Genomic DNA, 24,223 nt, shown 5'->3' with positions numbered 1-24,223 from the left:
ATGGCACTATGGCTGGTTGATTTTATTGAGCAGTAACATTTAAATGAAGCGTGCCTGATGTACAGGAGGGGACTTGTTCTGCACAGATGTACCAGTCATTTATTGTTTTCAAAATCCATAATGTGTCACTAGTATGTCCCCTTTGGCACAGCCAGTTAGAGATAGACGCTCCTTATAGGCAGGCTTTATTTTTGCCTTTACATATATAGTCACATACATTACCTGCCCTGTATAGTGGTAAAGAGCAACGTCATTACATAACAATGAGCTGAAAGGGGTCAAGTCTATTAGACCCTACTATATTTGCCCGCCTGTTGTCCAGGTGCCAGGGAATAGCAATTGCAGTGATCTCAGTGCTTGTGCGAGTGCAGTTTCCCATTCAGCCAGTAGCCAGCAGCATGTGGATGTGAAAGAGGCAACGCACAGGGAAACAGAGACACGGGGAGAGGGAGAGGGGCAGGCTCCTGCCTAAAGATCCTCATTCATTTACACTCTGAGCTGCACACAGGAGCCACCTGAAGCCTCTCCATCTCCTCTCTTTCAAGGGTCTTTGTCAGTGGAGAGAAGGACACAGGACCCCCCACAAGTGGCAGCTCAGCCCGTCCCCGCCCTCGACCTCAACCCACCTTGCAGGCTTTTGTGTGTGTTTTTGTATTATTGTGAAGTACAAAGGGAAGGGACAAGAGTAAAGGGATCAGCGGAGGAGAAGAGGCAGTCAGGAAGATGCACATTAACCAAGAGGCTTCCAACACCAAAGGTAAGAAGAGTCTTTGCTGTCTCTGTCTGCAACTGGGCACAGGGCTTTGCCCTTGTGCTGGGCACCAAAAGAGAAAGGTAGATTTTATACTCTCCTGGCATTTATTTGCCAGACCTGTCTCCGGCACTTGGCTTTCTTATGCAGTAATTACTCTGACACTAGTTGAAATGCAGAACAGGCACCCTGCATAGTATTCAGCCCACAGGTGTGTGATTATGTGCAAGGGTGCAGGCAGGGTGAGTCTCAGGCTTTCTTGCTTCAGGGTACCACAGGTCAGTAGGCAGAACCTGCAGCACTGTAACATCACTGTCTAAACACAAAATATTTTGCTGTGCTGACCAAGATTCTTGTGGCCAAACCTGCTGGTTCCCCCCAGGTGCAACTGCCTGTGTCCCAGTGAATGGGTGCCAAGATGCACAGTGGCTACCTGTTAGTACTTCAGGGACGTAGGGTTATAGGGGTTATAGGACTAATGAGCAGAATCAGGAGTGCTTCCACACATTCTCATGCCAAGAACATAAGTCTCCTTTTGCCACTACTTTGCTTCTCGTACAGCGGCCATTCACTTATCTCCCTTTGGCTCTACTTCGTCTGGGTTCCACTGCCCTTTAACCCTCTCAAATTCTCCCTTTCTCTCTGTGCTTGCCACCTGCTAGCCTGAACATTCCTGTGCTGTTTTCATGTTCACCCAACCTGCTTTTTTGCTTTAACTTCCCTTTGTGACATAACAGCCCAGCACCTCATATTTCTGCCTGTCCTTCCCTCCAGCTGCATTTTGTAATGATCCTTTACTCTTACTCAACTGCCCATATCTGCTGTGTATTTATCCACCCTGGTCCCCCCTCTGTGCCCAAGTCTGTCATCTGCTACTGTAATCTGTCTTTTACAGCCCTTCCTTGGCCCTCTTGCACTTTATACATCATTATTTCCCTATGCTCATTTTATTGTTCATATTTCCCTAGTACAACCTGCTCCTAAGCCTTTACTGTACTGCTGTACCCACCTTGTCTCACCCCCTCCTGTGCTATCCTGTTGCTTTCCCCTCTCATTTTCCTGTATGAGCCATAAGCCCCTGTTCACTTTTCTTTTCTGTGGTACTGGGACGTGTACAATGAGATTGGGTTCATTTGTCACTGTGTATATTCTCTCATACTCCCATCTCTCAATGCCAAAAGGACAAATTAAATCCATTTCTTGCACAGGCTGGGGCCAGAAGGAAATATATAATAAACACACTTTCCTTGCACTTTAAAGGGTGGGCATGCCTAAAACTCCAGTCACTGGATTACATAAAACCAGCAGGGCAGAGGAACATTTATGAAGGAACTTGGCCGGGTATATACAGGCTGATTATCCATAAGGGGCAATTGCATAGTTGCTGAGCATATAATTGGGTATCAAATAATGAAAAGAATGATTTAAAGGTAAAGAATGTGCTGTGATTGTTAAAATCAATAAGACATAAACAGAGAGGGATAGAAACGGCTTGCATGGTATAGAAGCAGCTACCTTATACATAGGACATGACCTTCCAGGCACCAAGATGGGGGAGCAGCAGTTAGGGTCCTTACATAATCTATAAACTTCGGCTAAAACAGAAAACGAATTGCTTAATTACTTTTACACTTGCCAGTGATTAAAGTGAACAGACGGACAGACAATGTTTTATCATTGTCATTTTAGGCTCTTCCTCCAATTAACCCTTTTGTCACAAAGGCTGAGTCCCCAATTTGTAGCCTCCAAAATGTTCCTTTTTCTGTTTCATAGGGGATACTTCAATTCATGCCCCATATGGTTAGAGCTGTGCAACAATTAGCATGAAACAGGCACGACCATAGCTTTGCTGATAATAGATGTAACTATTCTGCAGAACTGTCATCTACAAACCCACATAGGTTTCCCACAGATCAAGATGTTTTTGTACTGTCTCTTCACTCCGTGACTGTTGAACTTCCTTTAGCTGGGTTGCAGGGAGTTGTAGTTCAGAAGTATCCGTGGGTCAGCAGGTTGTCTGATTGTGCCATAGATCATGTCAGAGCTGTCTTTGGGCTGCAGAGATTTTAGCAACTGCTCTGGGTCCAGCACTAAAACACTGGCGGATAATGGGGATAGTAGGTAAGGATGGTGATAGCCAAGATGGGTTACCTTTCAGCACTATGACAATTTAGCCTTGATCCTCCTTAACTTCATTACCACATTGCACTGCTTATTCTCCAACCTTCTACACTTAAGCTGCTACTCAACAGCCTCTCCCAGAATCCACTGAGCTGGCCGGGGAAAAATAACGACACCCTTGTGGCCAAACACCCTTCCTTGGCTACTCAATGTGCATTTGGTGTAGGGGGTCATCATTGCAAGCTCATTGTTATAGCGGGCACACCTGAGCCAGAGGTATTAGGATACAGTTTGAATGACTTGCATCTTCCTAATGAAATTATCTCACTTAAACTGTTGCCTACGCTGCTCCTAGCACCCCCTACAGGTCATAGTTGACAGCAAAACAAGAGTAGTGGGTCCTGGTACACTATAGCATGGTTGACAGATGGGCATTTTTTTGTTTGGACCAATAGGGCTGCTCTCATGGGCGTAACTACAGAGGAAGCAGACCCTGTGATTGGTTGCAGGGGGGCCCAGGAGTTTAGGGGGCTGAGTAAGCCCCTAAATTATGAGCAGTTTCAATATATCTATGTAGAATGTATCAACTTATCATTGTTTTGGGAGCCCTAAATTGAATCTGCTGTGGGGCCCAGTAACATCTAGTTATGCCACTGGCTGCTCTATATGTTTAGCCCACGGACCAACCAGGGCTCAGTGAGGTCCTTGCCTGATGGGATATTCCAGCCCTCTCCAATCAGATTTCATTCAGGTTGGCCTTGGTTTTTGCCCTCTATGTCCATGAATCAGCCACCATTATCACCCCATGTATAGCCAGATTTCCTTATATATAAAGAATATGTGGAAACTAATGCCTATCCCATAGTTTTCTCCTGACCATATGACTCTTGGAAGTTCTATACAGGATTCCCTTTAACTCATTCTGTACTCAAATGTTCCAATTTGCTACTATACAATTTACTTTACTATTAATTAACTACCCCCTGTGTTACAATATCAGAGCATCATTTACAAATAACTTTTAAAGCACTAAACATTTTCAATAAATTCACATTGGAAAGTTGCTTGGAATTATGTTTTCTTTTATTAGGCAAATCATTTTTTGGGGGGGTTGACATGTCCTTTAATGGTATTTCAGGTTTTAGCTTTGCCCTCACTTATTCATTGCTCAAAATGACTGAACTGATAATGACCTCAGCACACAGGAGGATGCTGGGATTTGTAGTCCCTAGTAGTTTGCTTACCCATTGTCTTAAGGTGGCCATACATGTTAAGATCTGCTTGTTTGGCGAGATGGGGTGGGTGATATCGGGCAAATTTAGGCCCTGGGGCCAAATGATCGACTTATAACGACAGTAATGGGCACAGTTGGTTTGGGGACCGCATCAATGAGCCGATGTGGTCCCCAATTCGACTACATTTTTTAAACTGCCCGATCGATATCTGGCCAATTTCAGGCCAGATATCAGGCCCGCCGTTGCTGCCCCTACACGGGCCAATAAGAATCGATCTAAGGGACCCATACAATCAGCCCGTGTATGGCCACCTCTAGTTAAGCTGGAGTACATATAAATAATGAGATGGTAAAGCACTTGAGGCAGGGGCTGGGCAACAGTACTTCCATTTGTGGTTTTCTGAGGCTTCTGTGTTTGTGGTTCACTGACACTATGTATTATTATGAGCCCTCTGGCAAGGAACAGGTTCCACTCTCGCTCCGCTGAAAAAACCTTTATATTTGTGCCTTTGCGAGACAATGGTATTGTTAGATTTTGGTGCTCTCCATCTGCTCTAGAACACATGCACTCAGCAAAAAAAAGAAAAATAATAAACCTGAGGCTGCTTAGTTTTGGCTGAACTAAAACTCTCAGCCTCCGTCAGCAGCCGAAAGCATGCTGGGAGGCGTAATTCAGCAACAGCTGGGGAGCTACAGGTTGAAGATCCCCGAGGTAACTGACGGAGACGTCCTATGTTTTTGTGAGTTTGGTCACATTCTGTGTTTGAACAGAGAATTCCTTCCGTGCAGAGAGCTGCCGTGCACACACCCACTGGCTAAAAATAAACAGTGCTTAAAGGAGCATAGCCGCCCACTCGCACTTCAACACGAGTGGCCGAATAAGTGGCATTCTCCGTTGGACTAAATCAACTGTGGGAAAAAGTGACCCGCTGCGTAGTGACTGGCAAATTGCAGGCTGGTCGATACAGATACCCAGTAGGGTGCCCGTCTCCTGCGATCCAGAACAACAGTCCTTAATTCACTGCTTCTTCTTTATTCTAATAGGAATCCCATCCTAGGTGCATAGCCATCACTCGACCCCCATTAACCCCCCCCAACTCCTTCACGTTGGTTATTCTCACTTTCACTGTGTAAATTGCACTTATAATTGGAAAAAGCATGCTCCTAATTATCATTGCACAGTGTTAGGAACGTAATAGGAATGTGAATCACCCCCCCCTCCCAGAAATGTTAAAAAGGTGTGTTTTGTTAATAAATAAATAGGTGGGATAATGATCAGATAATTCTTTAATAGATGGTTGCGAGCGTAGATATAGAGAGGAAGAAAACACTATAGATAATGACTTTATAGGCAGAGACAGACGGATCTTTAATAAATAGAGAGTTAATTGAAAAAATATATATGTTGAGAGAGGCTGGTAGAAAGATGGGAAATAGATCATGCACAGATAAGTAGACAGAAAATAGATAAGAAAGAGAGACAGGTGGGTAGATAGATCATTGATATAGAGATTTGTGAGAGATAGATTGAGAAAGAGAGCTAGACAGAAATAAGAGAAAGTCAGAGAGATAGATTATACATAGATTGACCATTAATTATTATAAAGATAGATAGGAACATAGGTCATTGACAGTTATGTCATCAATAAATCCACCATAGGAGATGTATAGATGATAGATAACAAACAATGCTAATTATTAATAGTTGAAGACTAAATGAAATAAAGGGGTGAATAATCAGCCATACTTTACCCCCCCCCCTTTTACACACACATGGTTCATCCTTCTGTGCTCCAACAGAGGCAGCATAAAGAGCAGGCCAGATTGATGGGAAAAAGTCAGGAGCATTGCAGGTGTAAGAGCAATTGGCAAGATATTATCTGACCTTTCTGATATCCCTGATGGCCTCCTTGTTCATTGTAGATATAAAGGAATTTAAGGTCAGGCAATGGAGAAGGAGTATTTATGCTGATACAAGGGGCATGCCTTCAAGTGCACTTGCAGAAAAGTGCTGAGAATTACAGTCCCAGATGTGATGATCTCTAAAGAGTTCTGCTCTCTATATATATCTGCAGAATCCAAGAGAAGATAATATGAATGTAAAAAGGGCGTCATAGAGAGAAAGAGAGCAGGGTCCCCAGATACCTAACCCAGATCCTGCAACAGCAAGAGCAAGCCTGGCAGTGAGAGTAAGTGAAGGAGAGAAAGCCAGTAACAAGAAGACGAAAGAAAAGCAAGTGGCAAGAGTAGAGGAGACAGAAGGCAGTGGCAAGAGTAGAGGTGAGAGATGCCAGTAGCAAGATTAGGGAATAGAAAAGTCAGTTGTAAAAGTAGGAGAGTAAGAAGCCAGTGGCAAGAGTAGAGGAGAGAGAGAGGAGCAAGTGACCAGTGACAAGAGTAGTGAGAAGCCAGTGACAAGAGTAGTGAGAAGCAATTGGAAAGAGTAGTGAGAAGCCAGTGACAAGAGTAGTGAGAAGCAAGTGGCAAGAGTAGTGAGAAGCCAGTGGCAAGAGTAGTGAGAAGCCAGTGACAAGAGTAGTGAGAAGCCAGTGACAAGAGTAGTGAGAAGCAAGTGGCAAGAGTAGTGAGAAGCCAGTGGCAAGAGTAGTGAGAAGCAAGTGGCAAGAGTAGTGAGAAGCCAGTGACAAGAGTAGTGAGAAGCAAGTGGCAAGAGTAGTGAGAAGCTAGTGACAAGAGTAGTGAGCAGAAAGTGGCAAGAGTAGTGAGAAGCCAGTGGCAAGAGTAGTGAGAAGCAAGTGGCAAGAGTAGTGAGAAGCAAGTGGCAAGAGTAGTGAGAAGCAAGTGGCAAGAGTAGTGAGAAGCAAGTGACAAGAGTAGTGAGAAGCAAGGGGCAAGAGTAGTGAGAAGCCAGTGGCTAGAGTACTGAGAACCCAGTAGCAAGAGTAGTGAGAAGCCAGTGGCTAGAGTACTGAGAACCCAGTAGCAAGAGTAGTGAGAAGCCAGTGGCAAGAGTAGTGAGAAGCCAGTGGCAAGAGAAATGAGAAGCCAGTGGCAAGAGCAGTGAGAAGCCAGTGGCTAGAGTACTGAGAACCCAGTAGCAAGAGTAGTGAGAAGCCAGTGGCAGGAGTAGTGAGAAGCCAGTGGCAAGAGTAGTGAGAAGCCAGTGGCTAGAGTACTGAGAACCCAGTAGCAAGAGTAGTGAGAAGCCAGTGGCAAGAGTAGTGAGAAGCCAGTGGCAAGAGTAGTGAGAAGCCAGTGGCAAGAGTAGTGAGAAGCCAGTGGCAAGAGTAGTGAGAAGCCAGTGGCTAGAGTACTGAGAACCCAGTAGCAAGAGTAGTGAGAAGCCAGTGGCAAGAGTAGTGAGAAGCCAGTGGCAAGAGAAATGAGAAGCCAGTGGCAAGAGTAGTGAGAAGCCAGTGGCCAAAGTAGAGGAGAGAGAGAGGAGCAAGTGCCAAGAGTAGAGATGAGACAGAAGCAAGAGTAAAGCAGACAGAAATCAGTGACAAAAGAGGAAGAAAGAGAAGCCAGTTGCAAGAGTAAAAGAGAGAAAAGCAAATTACAAGAGTATAGGAGAGAGAGAAGCAAGTTGCAGGGGTAGAGGAGAGCTAAGTCAGTGGCAAGAATAGAGGAGAAAGAAGCCTGTGGCAAGAGTAGAGGAGAGAAAAGCCACTTTCAAACATAGAGGAGACAAAAACATTACAGAAGATTACAGGAAAGCCAGTAGCAAAAGTATTGGACAGAGTGGCTAGTACAGAGAGCAGAGAGAGAACCCACTAGCAAGAGTAGAGGAAAGAGAATCCAGTAGCAGAATAGAGAGATAAGAGAAGTCAATGGTAAGAGTAGAGAAGCCAATGGTAAAAGTAGAGAAGCCAATGGAAAGAGTAGAGAAGCCAATGGTAAGAGTAGAGAAGCCAATGGTAAGAGTAGGGAAGCCAATGGTAAGAGTAGGGAAGTCAATGGTAAGAGTAGAGAAGCCAATGGTAAAAGTAGGGAAGTCAATGGCAAGAGTAGAGAAGCCAATGGTAAGAGTAGAGAAGCCAATGGTAAGAGTAGGGAAGCCAATTGTAAGAGTAGAGAAGCCAATGGTAAGAGTAGGGAAGTCAATGGTAAGAGTAGGGAAGTCAATGGTAAGAGTAGAGAAGCCAATGGTAAAAGTAGGGAAGTCAATGGCAAGAGTAGAGAAGCCAATGGTAAGAGTAGAGAAGCCAATGGTAAGAGTAGAGAAGCCAATGGTAAGAGTAGGGAAGCCAATGGTAAGAGTAGAGAAGCCAATGGTAAAAGTAGAGAAGCCAATGGTAAGAGTAGAGAAGCCAATGGTAAGAGTAGAGAAGAGCCAATGGTAAGAGTAGAGAAGCCAGTGGCATGAGAATGGAAGGGAGAGAAAAGAGTTTCAGTCAGTTTCTGCACTTCAAAGAGAAAAGCAATAGGTCACCATTGACCTGTGTGCCAACAGGCTGAGAAGTATAATGGTATGGGACCTGTTATCCAGAATGCTCATAAATTGAGGTTTTCCATATTAGGGGTCTTTCCATAATTTGAGTCACCAATAAGGATTAGTTAAAGTACACATTTCTGCTTTATTATTACAGAGAAAAGGAAATCACTTTTAAAAATGTGAATTATTTGATTAAAATGGAGTTGATGAGAGATGGCCTTGCTATATTTGAAGCTTTCTGGATAACAGGTCCCATCCTGTACTACATAAGTTCAGTGGGTCATGTCATACTTGACATCATAAAGCACTGATTGTAACTTACCTTAGTTTATATAGGGAATAATGTACCCCCTATTGTAGAAGATAAGGATATTGCATTATAATGATATTGTCTGCAAACTGCATCTTCTAAGTTGCTTCTAGATTCTGTTGCAAGTACAATACCATACTCTTCCTCATCCAATCTCAGACAATGAAGGGTATGTAGGAGTAAGTCCTGGGGCACGTGGGGCCTAAGGGCAGAGCAGGGAGAACAATAAGAGACAGTCATTGTAACTAGGCAAAGAAACAAGAGGGAATCCAGAAGGAACAATGGAACCGCAGCATCGTTGGCAGGAGAAGGAAGTACAGCAGAGGCCACTAATGGATCAGAATGTAATTGGGGCTATTGTTATATTTCAGTTTCCAGCGTCCCCAAACAGCCAAAGGTTATCCATGAATGTTTTCATTCAGTTCCAGTGCCTCACAGATTTCCTACAGTCAATGGGTTGTGGGAGCTGTAGTTCAACAGCAACTAGAGGGCCCACAGGTTGGACAATCCCATTACAGAAAACCATCATTTGCTTCAAATGCCTCGGAGATTTCCTGACATCAACAAGCGGCTGGATAATAAATTGAAGTTTATGGGGGAGGGTAAAGGGAAGGAGGATCGAGAGAAAATGAAATAAAGGCACAGAGAGGCTCATTTATTACCTCGTTATTTGATGTATCCCTCTATTCCCTCTATAAGTTCTACGTGCGGCACAACAGAGAATGTCACTTAAAGAGAAAAGCACCGGGCTGAGGCCACCGGTTGTGACACCTGTCAACCGCACGTTCCTGCTGACACACACTTTGTGTCATTTTGTGTCATCATGTAAATGTACAAATCAGAAAAGTAGCATTTTTCCCGCTGTTTCATGCCAAGTTGATTATTGCAGTTTTATTCCGTTTCCTGACATCCACTGTCAGTCAGGCACATCTGTCAAGTGCCACGTCTTAAAGGGACAGTAAGCCTGTAATGCAGGCTGATTCAATATGACAGGACATCTGGTGTAGTTCATATGTCTGTGTGTATGAAAATAACAAAGGGAGGAGTAGTATATACCCCGGGGCCTATTTATTGTGCTGTGTAATAGAAATTTGCTGAAAAAACTGTGCAAAAAGCTGTGTGAAATAATTGGTGAATTCATCAAGGTGTGTTTTGTTTTATGCCGTTGGAATGCCAGATTTGGCGCTGTTATTTTAAGCAAGATCTGACGGAAGTCGCTCTAAGAAAAAACACATAGATACTGTAAATTATGCCATTTATTACACCACATGATAAATCTGCCCCTCTGTGTTTGACTCGTCACCCTGTGGCATTGTACAATAGGGGAGAGTAAAGAAATGGAAGATGCTTCAATAGACAGGCTGTGTTCTGGCTGAGCATGGTCAACTGCCCTCCAGGGGCATTTAGAGCTGGCAAACATTTTCCCTATGCCTGAATTTTATTCCCAACAGATGTCTGTACAATTTGAGCACATATGTTCAAGGACAATTGTACAGACTGCTACTTGGAAGTAATGAGCCATATATTTCCTATTGAACCTTTACATGTGGCAAAGTGGGTCAGTGATTGGTCCAGATTTCTTCATTGCCCTATCAGCTGTTGTGCGATTCCACCAAATATCTTTATATAGGGGGACTAATATATTTTTGGCTCAGCCTGTATTGGATATGTAGCATTTGGCACATAGGATGCAGACTGACTCTACTTGGCTGGGATGTAGGTGCCGGAAGGGATTTAGCTGGTACATGATAGCGCATGATAGCGCATTGATAGAGCGCATTGTCTTCTCCCGTATCACTAACTTCCTTAATGCACATAATTTACTGGACCCGCTGCAATCTGGCTTTCGGCCTGCGCACTCTACTGAGACAGCGTTGTGCAGAGTTACGAATGATCTTCAGGTTGCCAAAGTCAGTGGTCACTTTTCTGTACTAATCCTCCTAGATCTATCGGCTGCGTTTGATACGGTTGACCACTCCCTCCTAATGCAAATTCTGCATTCGATTGGTCTCCGTAGTCAGGCTGCATCCTGGATCTCTTCCTACCTCTCTAACCGGTCATTCACTGTCTCCTACGCTAACAAAATCTCATCTCCAGTTCCTCTTAATGTGGGGGTACCCCAAGGCTCTGTACTTGGGCCGTTGCTGTTCTCCCTTTACACGCTGTCTTTGGGAGATCTTATCCGTTCATTTGGCTTCAAATACCATCTATATGCTGATGATACCCAAATTTACTTTTCGACCCCTTCATTAACAGTTGAAACTGAGACTCAAATCTCTAACTGCCTCCTGGCTATCTCCAATTGGATGAACCAACGCCACCTCAAACTCAACCTAACAAAAACTGAACTAATGATCTTTCCATCTAAACCTGGTCCTACTCCCCCCTTTTCTATCTCTATTGAAGGCACCCTCATCAACCCTGTCAATTCCATGCGTTGTTTGGGGGTGATCTTTGACTCCAGTCTCTCCTTCTCTGACCATACTAACACCACTGTCAAAACCTGTCACTTTTTCTTACGCAATATTGCCAAAATCCGGCCCTTTCTTTCTACTGTAACAGCTAGGCTGCTCATGCATGCCCTCATCCTATCCCGACTTGACTACTGCAACCTGCTGCTAACCGGCCTCCCTAATTCCCATCTTTCCCCCCTACAGTCTATATTAAACACCGCTGCCAGAATTCTCATCCTCTCATCCAGGAGAGTTCAGGCCCTTCCCCTGCTAAAGGCCTTATCATGGCTTCCTGTTAAACAAAGAATAGTTTACAAACTCCTTCTCTTAACCTTCAAAGCCCTCCATTCCTCTGCTCCTCACTACATCTCTTCCCTGGTGTCTCCGTACGTTCCCGGCCGACTCCTTCGTTCCTCGCAGAGCAACCGTTTGGTTGCGCCCCCCACTACTACTGCTGTTTCCCGCCTTAAATCCTTCTGCCTGGCTGCCCCTTACATTTGGAATGCCCTCCCTGATGTCCTCCGGAGAGAATCCTCCCCCAGTCTTTTTAAAACTAAACTTAAAGACTACCTTATGGAGCACTCACCCAGCACCTGATCTGGAAACTGGCACTTATACTGTAATGTCACCCACTGTGACCTATAGCACTTATATTTGCCTATTTGTGTCTGTTAGTTACCCTCCCATATAGATTGTAAGCTCTACGGGGCAGGGACCTCCTTCATCTTGTGTTCTGACTCTTATTGCAACTGTACCTTGTATTTATTTGTATTTATTGTTGTAATTTGTATTTATCCATTATATTTAACCCCCCTGTCTGTATTAATGAATCCTACTGTACAGCGCTGCGTACATAAGTAGCGCTTTATAAATAAAGATATACATACATACATAACTACCTAAACCCATTATATAGGTGCAGTCAGCGCAGGGGCTTTTGTGCAGCATCTGACACATAGGATGCAGACTGACTCTACTTGGCTGGAATGTAGGTGCAGGAAGGGATTTAGCTGGTACATGATAACTTTCTAAACCCATTATATAGGTGCAGTCAGTGCAGGGGCTTTTGTGCAGCATCTGGCACATAGGATGCAGACTGACTCCACTTGGCAGGGATGTAGGTGCCGGAAGGGATTCAGCTGGTACATGATGACTACCTAAACCCATTATATAGGTGCAGTCAGTGCAGGGGCTTTTGTGCAGCATCTGGCACATAGGATGCAGACTCCACTTGGCTGGGATGTCGGTGCCGGAAGGGATTTAGCTGGTACATGATAACTACCTAAACCCATTATATAGGTGCAGTCAGCGCAAGGGCTTTTGTTTTTACTGAGAGAAGAGGGGAGTGCTCAGATCTTTGTGCTGTGCTGGGGCCAGCAGGTTAACCTGTATAGATTCTCTTGTCCTTGATGCAATAAAACAGGCTGCATTGTCTGAAGCACTTCTCCAGCTATTGTTCACTCGTGCTCTATATCAACATTAACAGCATCAAGCAAGGATATCATTGCCATTAAAAATAATTGTGTTTTCCTGTTCGATTAACATAAAAGTCTTGAACAGAGCAGCCGCTGTATTTAGTGTGATGTATGGTATGGTTTATCTGAATCACTACGACAGAAACCGTACAGTACGTTACGTTTTATTTCTTTGAGCCAATTTCCTCCTTATTCCTTTTTTCCTATCCTCATTTTTGTATTTCATTCTCTCCAGTTTTTCTATTTGCCTCACCTTTATATTTGTGGTTTGTAACAGCACAGATTCCCCCCCCCTCGCCCCGTGCAACATGAGCTCAACGAATAAGACTTCTTGGCTTTTGTTCTAAATAAGGAAAATCTATGGTTCTTGAGCTAAACAGGGCAAACAGAGAAACTGTATTTTTTTATTTCCTGGTTCCTGCAAGCAATTGTGGGAGGAGGAGAAAGTTTATCAGACCACCAGTGAACAGATAACCCCCCCTATGAATGCAGGGAGGGAGGAGGCTGTTTACACAGGGCTCCTCTCTGTTGATTACAAAAGGAGGTTATATAGTAAGTAATTAAAAGGATAAGCAAAATACATTTTCAGAAGTTCTGTTTATTCTGCTGATGTTAATAGAAGCTGTATGTATATAGGCAAATACTGCCTCTTTAAGTCACATGATGTTGGCAGGATCCAGAAATGCAAGTTTCACAATCTTCCCTCAGGGTTTAAACAGAACGTTGCTTAATGCAGAAGAAGTCTGGGACCTTATAACTATTAGTCAGTGGAACTAAATATACCCACTTCCCAGGACTCAGTGTTTATCCTAGTGTTTATCCTGGGTCCCTTAAGTTACCTTTGATGCTTTCCATAAAGCTTTATAAAAAAAAAAAAAAAAGCATTTAAGGTTATTTTTGACCCCAGATTTTGGAGGGGTGGAGCCTTATTCATTGACAGTTAGTTTAAACCAGCCGCCCTTTATTAAATAGTCACAATAACACAAAATGTTTAAAGTAATATAAAGTACTAATGCCCCGACTGGTAGAAATGTTGTGTTTGTTTCAGATACACTACTATAGTTATATAAATACTCTGCTGTGTAGCCATGGGGGCAGCCATTCAAAACTGAAAAAGGAGAAAAGGCACAGGTTTACATAGAAGATTACAGATAAGCTCTGTAGGATACAATGGGATTCTACAGAACATGGTATCTACTGTGTAACCTGTGACCTTTCTCCCCTATGGCTGCATAGCTGCTCCTTTATAAAAGTATAGTAGCAAATGCATCAGTTTAACCAGTGCCGAGCGACAGTACATCATATATAATTACTTTAGAACGCTTTTATTTTTTGGTGTTACTGTTGCTTTAATGAGGACAAATCTTCAGGCAGTGAGCAGCTATGCTGGCCTTTAATGAGCAGTCACAGCCATGAAATTATTATTGGGAATGAGTCTTTAAAAAAGGAACATTTTCCTGCAGTCCCCCAATATATTTCCTTTCCCAGTGCTCATTAATTGGCCCCAAAACCCCACTCTGCGATGTGAGTAACATCAGTGGCCTTTAACTCCTCTCTGTCACTCTTCATCTCCTCGGCCGGCTCTGATTATCTCTGCGCTGCTCCGGCTCTGCTCTGTGTCACTCCATAATCTCCTTCCCTTCTCTCCTTTCTTGCTGACTCTGATCTGCTCTCTCTGTCACTGCTGAACTTCATTTTCCCCTTGTCTCTTCTCCCAATTACATTTGCTCTCCCTGGGATTTTTTTGCCAAGTAGCGAAATTCAGGCACAATGACATGTCAGTGACATGGACCTTCCTTTTCCCATGATTCAGTGCTGCTTTGCTGCCTCAGAGGGGCTTATCACTAGTTATACAGATTGGAAGGTGGGGTGGCAAATTGAGGAGCATGGCATGTTGTGCCACAATCCACCTAAAGAACAGCAGAACTGGTTCAGAAAATGCCATGGATGAGATTTTCGGGTTTTGGCTAATAATGCCATGTCCTATGCACCTTTGCCTGGTGTGGCAATGAGAAAGACATAACTAGATGTTACTGGGCCCTACAGCAAATTCAATTTAGGGCCCCAGATATTTGTAAATTGACCGATTCTATTAAAGTATATTAAATTGCTCATTAGTAGGGGCCGCACTGGGCCCTTTGCACTTGGCCCCCCAACAACTGCAGGGTCTGCTTCGCTTCTTCTGTATCTCCTGAAGCAATATATATTGGTAGTGCACAAGCCATTATTATAAATACACCCAATGCCCCCCACAATCCACTTTCTGCCCTCTTTCTACACCTTTTCATTTTCCCTTTTGCTCATTCAGTGTTTCTCACATATTTCCTTTCCCTCCCATCAGCTGTTTAATCCTCCCCACTGCTTTGCCTGTCCCTTCCCTTCTCCTCCATACGCTGATTTTAACTCACTCTTTGTTCTCTCTTCTTTATATCACCTTGACTTTTTCATTATCTTTTGTGTTCACTCATTGTTCATCCCTGTTTGCTTCTCTGCCGCTGCAGTGGAGAAAAGTCAGTGCAGCGCTTTCATTCTGTCTTAGAAAAAGAGGTAGAATAGGTACAATGATCCATTTTATTGGACCACCATGTGGTAAATATCAAGAGCTTTATATACACTATACCTTACCCTTACTTTCTTGGAACATTGATCTCCCACTTACCAACTTAACTACGGCTCCCATAATCCTCAGGGAATGTTAAAGTAAAGTTGACACACACAACTTAATTACCTGCTATTCTGTGCCCAGCATAGAGTACTGTAAACACAGGTGGATAGAATCATACACAGGTATTCAGCAGCATAAACATTTATATCTTTAGCCGGCAATACACATACCGATATTATCATACGAAACCTCATTTCATAGATATTTGGTGTGTGTATGGCAGCTCGAAGAGGCGACTGATATCACAGAAAGCTCGACTCATTGATCGGGCAGGTTGAAAATTTTTGATCGGATGCCATTGAAGGCGCCCAAGCAAAATCTACATTCAGGGCTGAATCTCCAGGTGGAGGCAGAATTTCTATTGTTTCTACCTCCATATCTGATGATTCAGCCCTGAACGTCAGTGGAGGGTGGGAATTGCTCCTTAACAGTTATGTAGATGCAATATTTTGGGGTCAGTTGGCCATGGGATACTAGGAATTCCAAGTCTAAAGCTGGACATAAATTGTAAAATCTGTTTGGTGAGATTGCCACTCAAGCACTTCTTTAGCCAATTTAGCCAATAACATGCTAGGCCAAATCGTGCTGATCCAATCATTTGGCCACTGGACCAATAAATGGATCATAATGGGACCTTAGATACGAAACACCAGAGAGAAAGAAGCGAGGATGTAGTGCCAGGATATTCTAACCTGCACAGTAGATAGCTACCCAGTCTTCAAGAAGGGCCCATACAAGGGCTCGACCAAGTTGGCAGCTAATCGGCCTGTGTATGGCCATCTTAAGAAAAGATGCATTCGACTGGTGGCCACAATTGCGTAAATTTGTGGTAGTGTGGGTTGATCACTGGTAACTCACACTGGTAGCCAGGTAGCCAAGCTGGCCAATATCAGGCTCTGATCTGATTGTTTGCCAATGTCCCTATCAATCAGGTGAGGCCATTCATCATAGTATTGTGTAGACTGGATAATATGACCATTGGATGAAACTGATTTACAAGCATGTTTAGTAAGAAGCTGAACGTTTGTGAACAGATTTGAGGTTTTAACTGGAATGTCTTTCTGTAGCAGGATAGGGGTACTGGGGAGGTTCAGTGGATGGGGTTTAAGGATTGGAAAAGATCTGAAGCCAATAAGCTGCACGGGCATATGACAAACACAGTGGATAGCAATGGATATTGGGGCTGAAATCACTTGTTCATTGCTGTATGACAGTATGTATGCCTTTCTTGCTTCATAGCTTGGAATATATATTTCCGTCTATAGTTCATTCAAATCAAATTATTATTTTTGTCCAATTAGGTCTCTCGTTTAATTCTTCCCCCCACCCCACGTCTTGCCTTGCACCCAAGGCCCTTAGTTGTTCTTTATTATAAAGTGGCGCTGAGTTTCTCGCTGTACATCTCTCCATGTTGCCCAGCGATTGTGCCACCCCTCCCTTTTCCTACCCCTCCATATTTAGCCCAGGTGTTGGTGGCACTCTCTGTTAGACTTGTTAGGTTATATTTTTAGTGTTCCATGTGCTTGTGCTCTCTGGAAATCAGACGTCAGCATTAAGCTACATCCGAAATCACAGGAATTGCTGGTGACTCTGTTTCCTTTATATTATTTTAGTCACATATTAGCATAGCGCAGACATAATGAGCGGCAATGTACAAGCAGAATGCAAATCTCCCACAGACAAACAAAAGCTATAGAGGCAAACCTGTGCATTCTAGTTCTAAATGTAGAACTGTACAGTCTCTCTCTGTACTCTACCTGCCCCCTGATGTAGTTGCTTCCTCACCCCTTTAAAACCAGATACGTCAGCACTGGTACTGTAGGTAGGACTGTATGTATGTGTGTACCAGGGTTACATGAAATGCCAAAGGGCTCATTTTGAACAGGGACAGGACGCAAAGTGCCAAACAGGGCTAAATACGTTTTTGCCAACCTCAGTTCTTTTGCACCTGGTTCTGTCAGTGGCAAATATTCTGCATTCAGTATTGGCCTAAAGCAAGGAAGTGCGGGGTTTGCATATTTCATATGATGGACTAATAAAAGTGATTTTTGTTTTATTTTTACTATGTAAGGTGATCAACTAATTACTGGAATGTTACTTTTGGGTCATTGAACATCTCATGTACATTGTGCAAAGTGCATGTTTTCAGAATAATTGTAGCCATGATCCGCGTGGCTTATGCAATTGTGCTTGCATTCTGACACTAATGGCTAGCATTTTCTAGAGTGGGAGGTGTATGTTCAAAATGGTGTTTGCATCTGACTGACTGGGTCCATGTCTGGTGCGCCCATTGAACCCACTGTGGGAATACTGAAGCTACCCCCAGGATCAGGGTTCTCCAAGTGGCTCTTTGCCTACTCCCAACTGGCACCCCACACCTATATTCTTCAGTTTGGTCAATTTCTGACTTAACCCCTATGATAATCTTTCTAAGCAAACTGGGGGAGACAGAGCCCACTAAAAAACCCAATCAAATGGCTTATGACTCCAGCCTAACCCTGCCCCTTCAGCTAAGGGCCTACTGCTCCCCATAAATACTGTGCCAGCAGTCGTGCAATGCATTCCAGCCACCTAGTGCTCCACCACGCAGCCTGATAGTGTGCCCAACAGGACCAGGGCCCACTGGGTTTTCTCCTGGTTCACCGGCAGGGCCAGTCTGACTCTGTGCCTGGATGAGCCCCTTCCTAAAGTAAAGTGGGGTCAATTATTGAAGTTCATTGTGCAAAACTGTGCTGGAATCTCTGTACCATTCCGGGCTGGTGAGTGAGACTAATGAGGCCCCTGCCATTGGGCTGCAAGCACAGTTTGGACACTGCATGCGTCCAACATTAAATAAAGATGCCGAAATGCTCCCCTCCAGTAGTTCACAATAACTAGGGAGCCAATAGTCTCACTCCCTGTTTCTAATTGCACAATTACTATCCTGTTAAAGAACCCCTGTGCCATTTATATATGCGCTCCCACAATGCTTTCTGCCTTCTCAAACTCCCAGTTAAATCATTCCACCATAAAGAAGCATTGGAGCAAGTCTCCATGAAACAGGCAAGGAGCACGTCTGCGCCTCTGCGAAACGATATATGTGGCAAGCGCCTCCCAGTGACATTTTTACTTGGTGTGAGGCACCGTATCAAATGCAAAGGGGAATCACAAAGCAATGACACTGAAGGACAGTGAAGGTCACTGCATCTTGATATGAGCACATTGGACCCGCAGTGGTGCCTTCTGGGTGATTTATAGTGAGGGGCAGGGCCGTGCCATTCAGCTGGGATGCAGGGACCTTGCCCTAACCATGTGCATAGGAATCAGTGTGGCAGATCACATTGGCTGCTGTCATTCCATGCCATTCAAAGCTGCAGGAGGTGCAAATATGTTCAGTGAAGCATGTGTGAGCTCATCTTTAGCTCTAGTTGAACTGCATATCACATTCAGCATTCATTATCTGTATCTGTAGTAGGATTTTTAGAGAAGAATGGAAAAAAATATTATCTTTGGGGTGCCCTTATTTATCCTCATATCTGTCTTTATTCCTTGTGTGGAGGTAAACTCAAAAAAAGCGTATCCTCCAGTTACCAAATTGTCAATGGATTTTCAAGCACAGACCAATGTGCATTGGGGGGATTTGTGATAAGGAGGGAAATTCTTTTAAAGACAGCAACATTTAATGGCTGGAAAAATTGCTGCCCTGAATGTTTGTAGTAGTGTTAAACTGGAAAAGAAGAATTGCCCTCCTACAGGGAGCCCCCTGGTGGATAACAGGTGAAAGGAGACAGTTCTGCTTCAGGCTAAAGTATGACAATCTGCAGTCCAGAAAAGGTGTAATATATAATATTTCTGACATCAATGGCAAATTTGAGATTGCCAAGGCATTTAATCTATCTAACATCTATCATCTATCTATCTATCTATCAATCTATCATCTATCTATCTGTCTATCTATCTATCTATCGTTCTATCTATCTATCATCTATCTATCTATCTATCTATCTATCTATCTATCATCTATCTATCTATCTATCATCTATCTATCTATCTATCTATCTATCTATCTATCTATCATCTATCTATCTATCTATCTATCTATCTACTGTATCTATCTATCTATCTATCAATCATCTATCTATCTATCTATCTATCTTTCTATCATCTATCTATCTATCTATCTATCTATCTATATCTATCATCTATCTATCAGGCATCACAGGGGATCCTTAGGCCATTGGCACCCATTGCACTTTACCAGCCAGCAGGGAAGCACCTGTGCCCTTGTCTTGTGGTTTCCAATGACATCAATAGGATACTTGGGTAATGGACTTACCTAGGCATGATCAGGGGAGGAAGGTAAGCGGGGGGAGCGCTGGTGGGGATCAGGTTTTTTCCCGGTATCCTGCTGGCCCAGTCCGACCCTTGCTGTAATACACCAGGTGAAAAGCACAACATGTGCAAAAAGGCAACAAAAATAAAAGATGCAGTCCTCCAGATGTTGTTGAAAGAGGGAATGTTGGAGTTGGAGGGTTGCAAGCTGGAAATCCCATGTTTAAGACATCATACTTATATGACTCCCACCCAGCAAAGGGCCCCTATGCAGAATTAATGTTAGGGACACCTGATGGTAAATCCCTGGCAGACCAAGCTTAAATACATACTAAATTGTTAATGAGAGTTTGGGCTGCTGAGGGTGCCTTTGTCCTGGGGAGCCCCCCATGCTGCTGCCCCCACTGTAGGCCTACATCAAAAATCCTTTTGCTAATTCCACATGGCGGCTTGTCGTCTCGGCCTGTACCACATACTATTATGCCCACGATGGTGACAGATATAAAGAAGCAATTAATTAGCTTACATCTCTTGTAAAGGAAACAATACGGAATGTTTACAAGGTTTCCCGAGAAGTATCATTTCTAGATACATGAATACATCCCTAATGAAGATAATGCGCCCAGATGCACCACGCTGCCCATTTCCATGTGTGGGAGCCACTGTTTCCCTGCAGGTACAAATGGAGAGAGTTTCTATTTACCAAGCAAAAGCCCCATTAGGGTTAACAGTCATGTTTGTGTTTTTGTACTATTGATCCATATTCTCACTAATATCACACCACAGCCCCCCATTACCTCCCATCTGTGTTTGTAGCGCCAGCTCTCGCTGATTGGATAATGGAAGGCATTGATATGCGGGAGCTGGCAACGCTGCCTTCTAATTACAACAGCAAATAAATGAGAATAAAAGTACATTAGAGGCGATTGTTGAGATCTGCCGGCAATTACAGCTAAGAACTAAACCCCACGAGTGCCAGTGACTGCCGCCGACTGCCGGCCCTATGAAATATGTATTATGTTTGGCAAGAAGTGCGTTGGGGGCTCGGGGCACAATCCACACAATAAGAGATGCTGAAGGTGAGGGAGAATAGAGTATATAGCAAGGAGGCCTGTAGGGTGCCAGGCTGCCAAGCAATCGCACGCTACCTGTTACATTCCTTTAGGAAAAAGATGATTACAAATATTTTCAAGTTCCCCATCACCATAGCTACAGACATGAATTTAATGTGCTACCAACTTGCTGGCTGCCGCCGCTCATAAATGGAGATGAGCAAATTGGGTGTGATTTAGTCTACATTGTTTCTAGTAGAACAATTCACAGTGATCAGAGCTGTATATCGAGGGGGTGCCATAAGGGCCATGCAGAGCAGTGGTGCCATTGGGGGGGTACAGCAGGTACGGAGGGCCCTGTTATTGCTGGAGCCCTAAGAATTAATGTTTAATTAGGGTTTACTGGGTCACAGTGGGCCCTCAATGTTTCTTATAGCAGCCTGCCATAACCTGAGCAGCGATTGTACCGGGAGAATAAAGAAACTGCTCTCAATAGATGTATGGCTTGCAGGGTCGGACTGGGCTGTCAGGAGAATGGAAGAAACCCCTGTGGGCCCCGCTGCCCCTGGGCCCTGGATCTGTGGTGGGAGGATCTGTGGGGAGCAGGGGGAGGGGCTTTGTGACAGGGTTGGGGTTCCCTAGCAGTGAGGGTTCCAGTGGGCCCAAAAACCCCAGTCTGACACAGATTGTTTGTTTCTGGATGCAGTTATGGATAGTGTGTATAGTAAGGCAAGGTGGTGTCAGGAAAGAAAGGTTAGTAGTTTTCAGGAACATACATTTTAACAGACAGAGTGAAAGCCAGGAACTGTGCGTGGGAAAGAGGGGCAGATGGCAGCTATGAAGATGGTGCCCTAAAAAACAATCATTGTAACGGTCATAAGACATAGTGCTGTTTCTCCCCCAGGCCGGCAGCCTGTGCTGAGTAATCTAAGAGTAATCTAAACAACAAAAGGCTCAGATGGCTGTGAGTAAGAGGGGTATGTGCTAATGGGCAAGGGCTGATCCCTCCTGTAGGCTCAGAGCCATAGGCTGCACCGTGAAGTGTTGCAATCCAATCTGTTGCTCGCATTGCCGGCACTAACCTATTGCTAGAGCAAAGATTCATTAAAACCCAATGGGGCTGTAAGTAGACTAGTGGGTTGGGGCCCCCATAGGTCTGTAAGTAGACTAGTGGGTTGGGGCCCCCAGCATCCAATGGTTTTTGCCTTGTTGTTTCTGCATCACCAGCACTACAGCTGGAACCTAAAGGGCTCGAACATTAATCAGAACTGCAGTCATTGTAGCGCCAGGGTTCCCGCAGCGTCCTACATCAACTGACACAGCTTATAAATAAGAAGGGTAATTTGCCAATCTCTACCAATCTGTCTGACTATCTATCTGTATACATTTATACAGTGTGTATGTGTATTCCTATGAGAAGGTAATGCCATACTGGTTGATCCTATATCTATTTTGGATAGAGGAACCAGGTAAAACCATGCTTCTCTGTTTTCACTGGCCGCCATGATGTTGCACTCCTCTCCAAGGCTGGAGAGGGGGGTACAGGGGGGTCCTGTAGTCAGGGGCCCAGTGGCAGTGTGGGGGCCCGAGATGGACATGCATGACTTGCAGTATGTGATTGGGATTGGGAGTGGGCTGGGTTTGTGTGAATTTTGGGTGGACTTTTGGCACAATTGGACTGTGCATCTGAGAGGCATTTTTTCTCATTGAGGCCCTTTTCTACCAAGGTCACCACCGAGGGGTTACAGTAGGCAAATAACCAAGGCCTCTGTGGGGAGGGCCCTGCTAGCTTAGTATTATGGGGCTCAATAATTACTGCCGATGGTTGTGCTTCTCTCATACACTGGTACCTATGGCACATGTTGAGATATACTTGCATGCCTCTATATTTTAGCTTTTGTGAAATAACCCAAATTGGCAACATGTGACAAAGGCCTAAACTATAAGGGGCAGGTTGAGCAGCTACACCCCCAGATCTAGCTAGCCTCACTCCTAACCTGTGCCAGCGCCACACGTGGCTACAATAGTTCCTAAAAGGCAAAAGGCAACAAAGGGGTTTGATGGTGTTTGATTCACTATTAGAATGAAGAAGAAGCCCCATTACCCAGCCTTATGCTGACAGTATAAAATCTCTGCTTTCAGGAAGCCCAGTCTGGGGGTGGGGGGAGTCCTTATCAGCCGGCGTCACTATCCTGCACGCTCTATAGGGCACCCTAAGAAATATTGGTTCAGAGAACAGTCTGCTTGGATAGATCCCATATCACAACCTCTGCTCTTGAATTGGGATGAGGCTCATTTCTCTTGACCACATACCCAGTCTCCCCCTCTCTAGTCTGACCATGCCGAATGTGTGAATGCTTCACGGCATGTGTAATGTTCGTTATTACTCTCCTATCAAACCACAGCTCACCTCGCCAGTATATGGGATGATGTATGGCTCCTCCAGCTGATAACAATCTTAATAATAATTCGGCCTAGAATCTTGCTAATCTAGCAACTGTCATACATTTTCAATAATAGCCGCCTATTGATTGTGTTGTGCAATGGTCAATTTGTCATTTGCTGATGCGGGGCTCTATGCAGCCGGGGGGAGAGACAGATGTTTTATTAAACCACCATACAAATCCCTCAGCAATTAGATTGTTCCCCCGAGTAGTAACCCTCTTTTGTCTCTCGTTGTATAGTGGGTTTTGTACCCTGATACTTTGGGTCCCTAGATGTTGCTGGACTACAACTCCCAGCATTCCTCAGCATATAAATTAGGAATAAAGTATTAAATAATATTAAGTTTAAGTAATAGGGATTTAATGGGTTGGGTAGTACAGGGAAGTGGTTCCACAGGAGTTCATTGTAATATCCTTGGAGAACCGCCCCAGGTTTGGTTTTGACATTGCAGCTAAAATCAATGTATGGTAATGAATCATCTTATCCAATGAAAACTGGGCTCTTATCTTTGTACATCTAAGCCTAGGCCAAGTTATTAACACATTGCAGGAAGGTACCCAAGGAGGGTACCTACGGACCAGCCACACAGTCAGGGTATCGGGACTTTATATTGGAAACCAGACCTCTTTGCAGGAATTCCACGAGTACCCGGCCCAATGCAGGTCTCTACTGCAGTGCTGCAAATGTGGGTTAAACCAGAGTTAGTGGCAGTAGGGGGTTAGTGCACAAGGCCCTAGAAACTTATTATGGCCCATTAATTCCCTAAGGCTAGTCGCACATGTTGGTGATTAGTTACGAGCCACAAATCTTCAATACCGACTAATCTCCCCAAAATGCTTTCCTGCCAACAATAAAGTCATTTCAGTCATTTCACCTGAAGTCAACTTCGGAAAAATGAAGCACCTGAAGGCAACTTCGGAAAAATGAAGCTTATGTTTTCTCACTGGTGGTTTACTTTATTGCGAGTGGGAAAGCATTTTGGGGCAATTAGTCGCCTGTGGTAGCGAAGA

At 44.1% G+C, this 24,223-nt stretch overlaps 1 protein-coding gene across 6 annotated transcripts in view; it reads left to right on the top strand.

Moving 5' to 3' along the window:
• The first annotated feature begins 438 nt into the window (after positions 1-438).
• Positions 439-24,223, top strand: part of syt7 (synaptotagmin 7) — a 202,941-nt gene continuing 179,156 nt past the window's right edge. The window contains exon 1 of one of the 6 annotated variants that reach the window (XM_031900272.1): positions 439-757. In XM_031900272.1, the coding sequence (XP_031756132.1) occupies positions 724-757 (34 nt within the window). In that variant the 5' untranslated portion in view covers positions 439-723. 6 annotated transcript variants of the gene reach the window in all.

This window comes from Xenopus tropicalis, chromosome 4, assembly GCF_000004195.4.
Source record: "Xenopus tropicalis strain Nigerian chromosome 4, UCB_Xtro_10.0, whole genome shotgun sequence".
Lineage (NCBI taxonomy): Eukaryota > Metazoa > Chordata > Amphibia > Anura > Pipidae > Xenopus > Xenopus tropicalis.
This window is presented reverse-complemented; position numbering and strand designations above follow the sequence as displayed.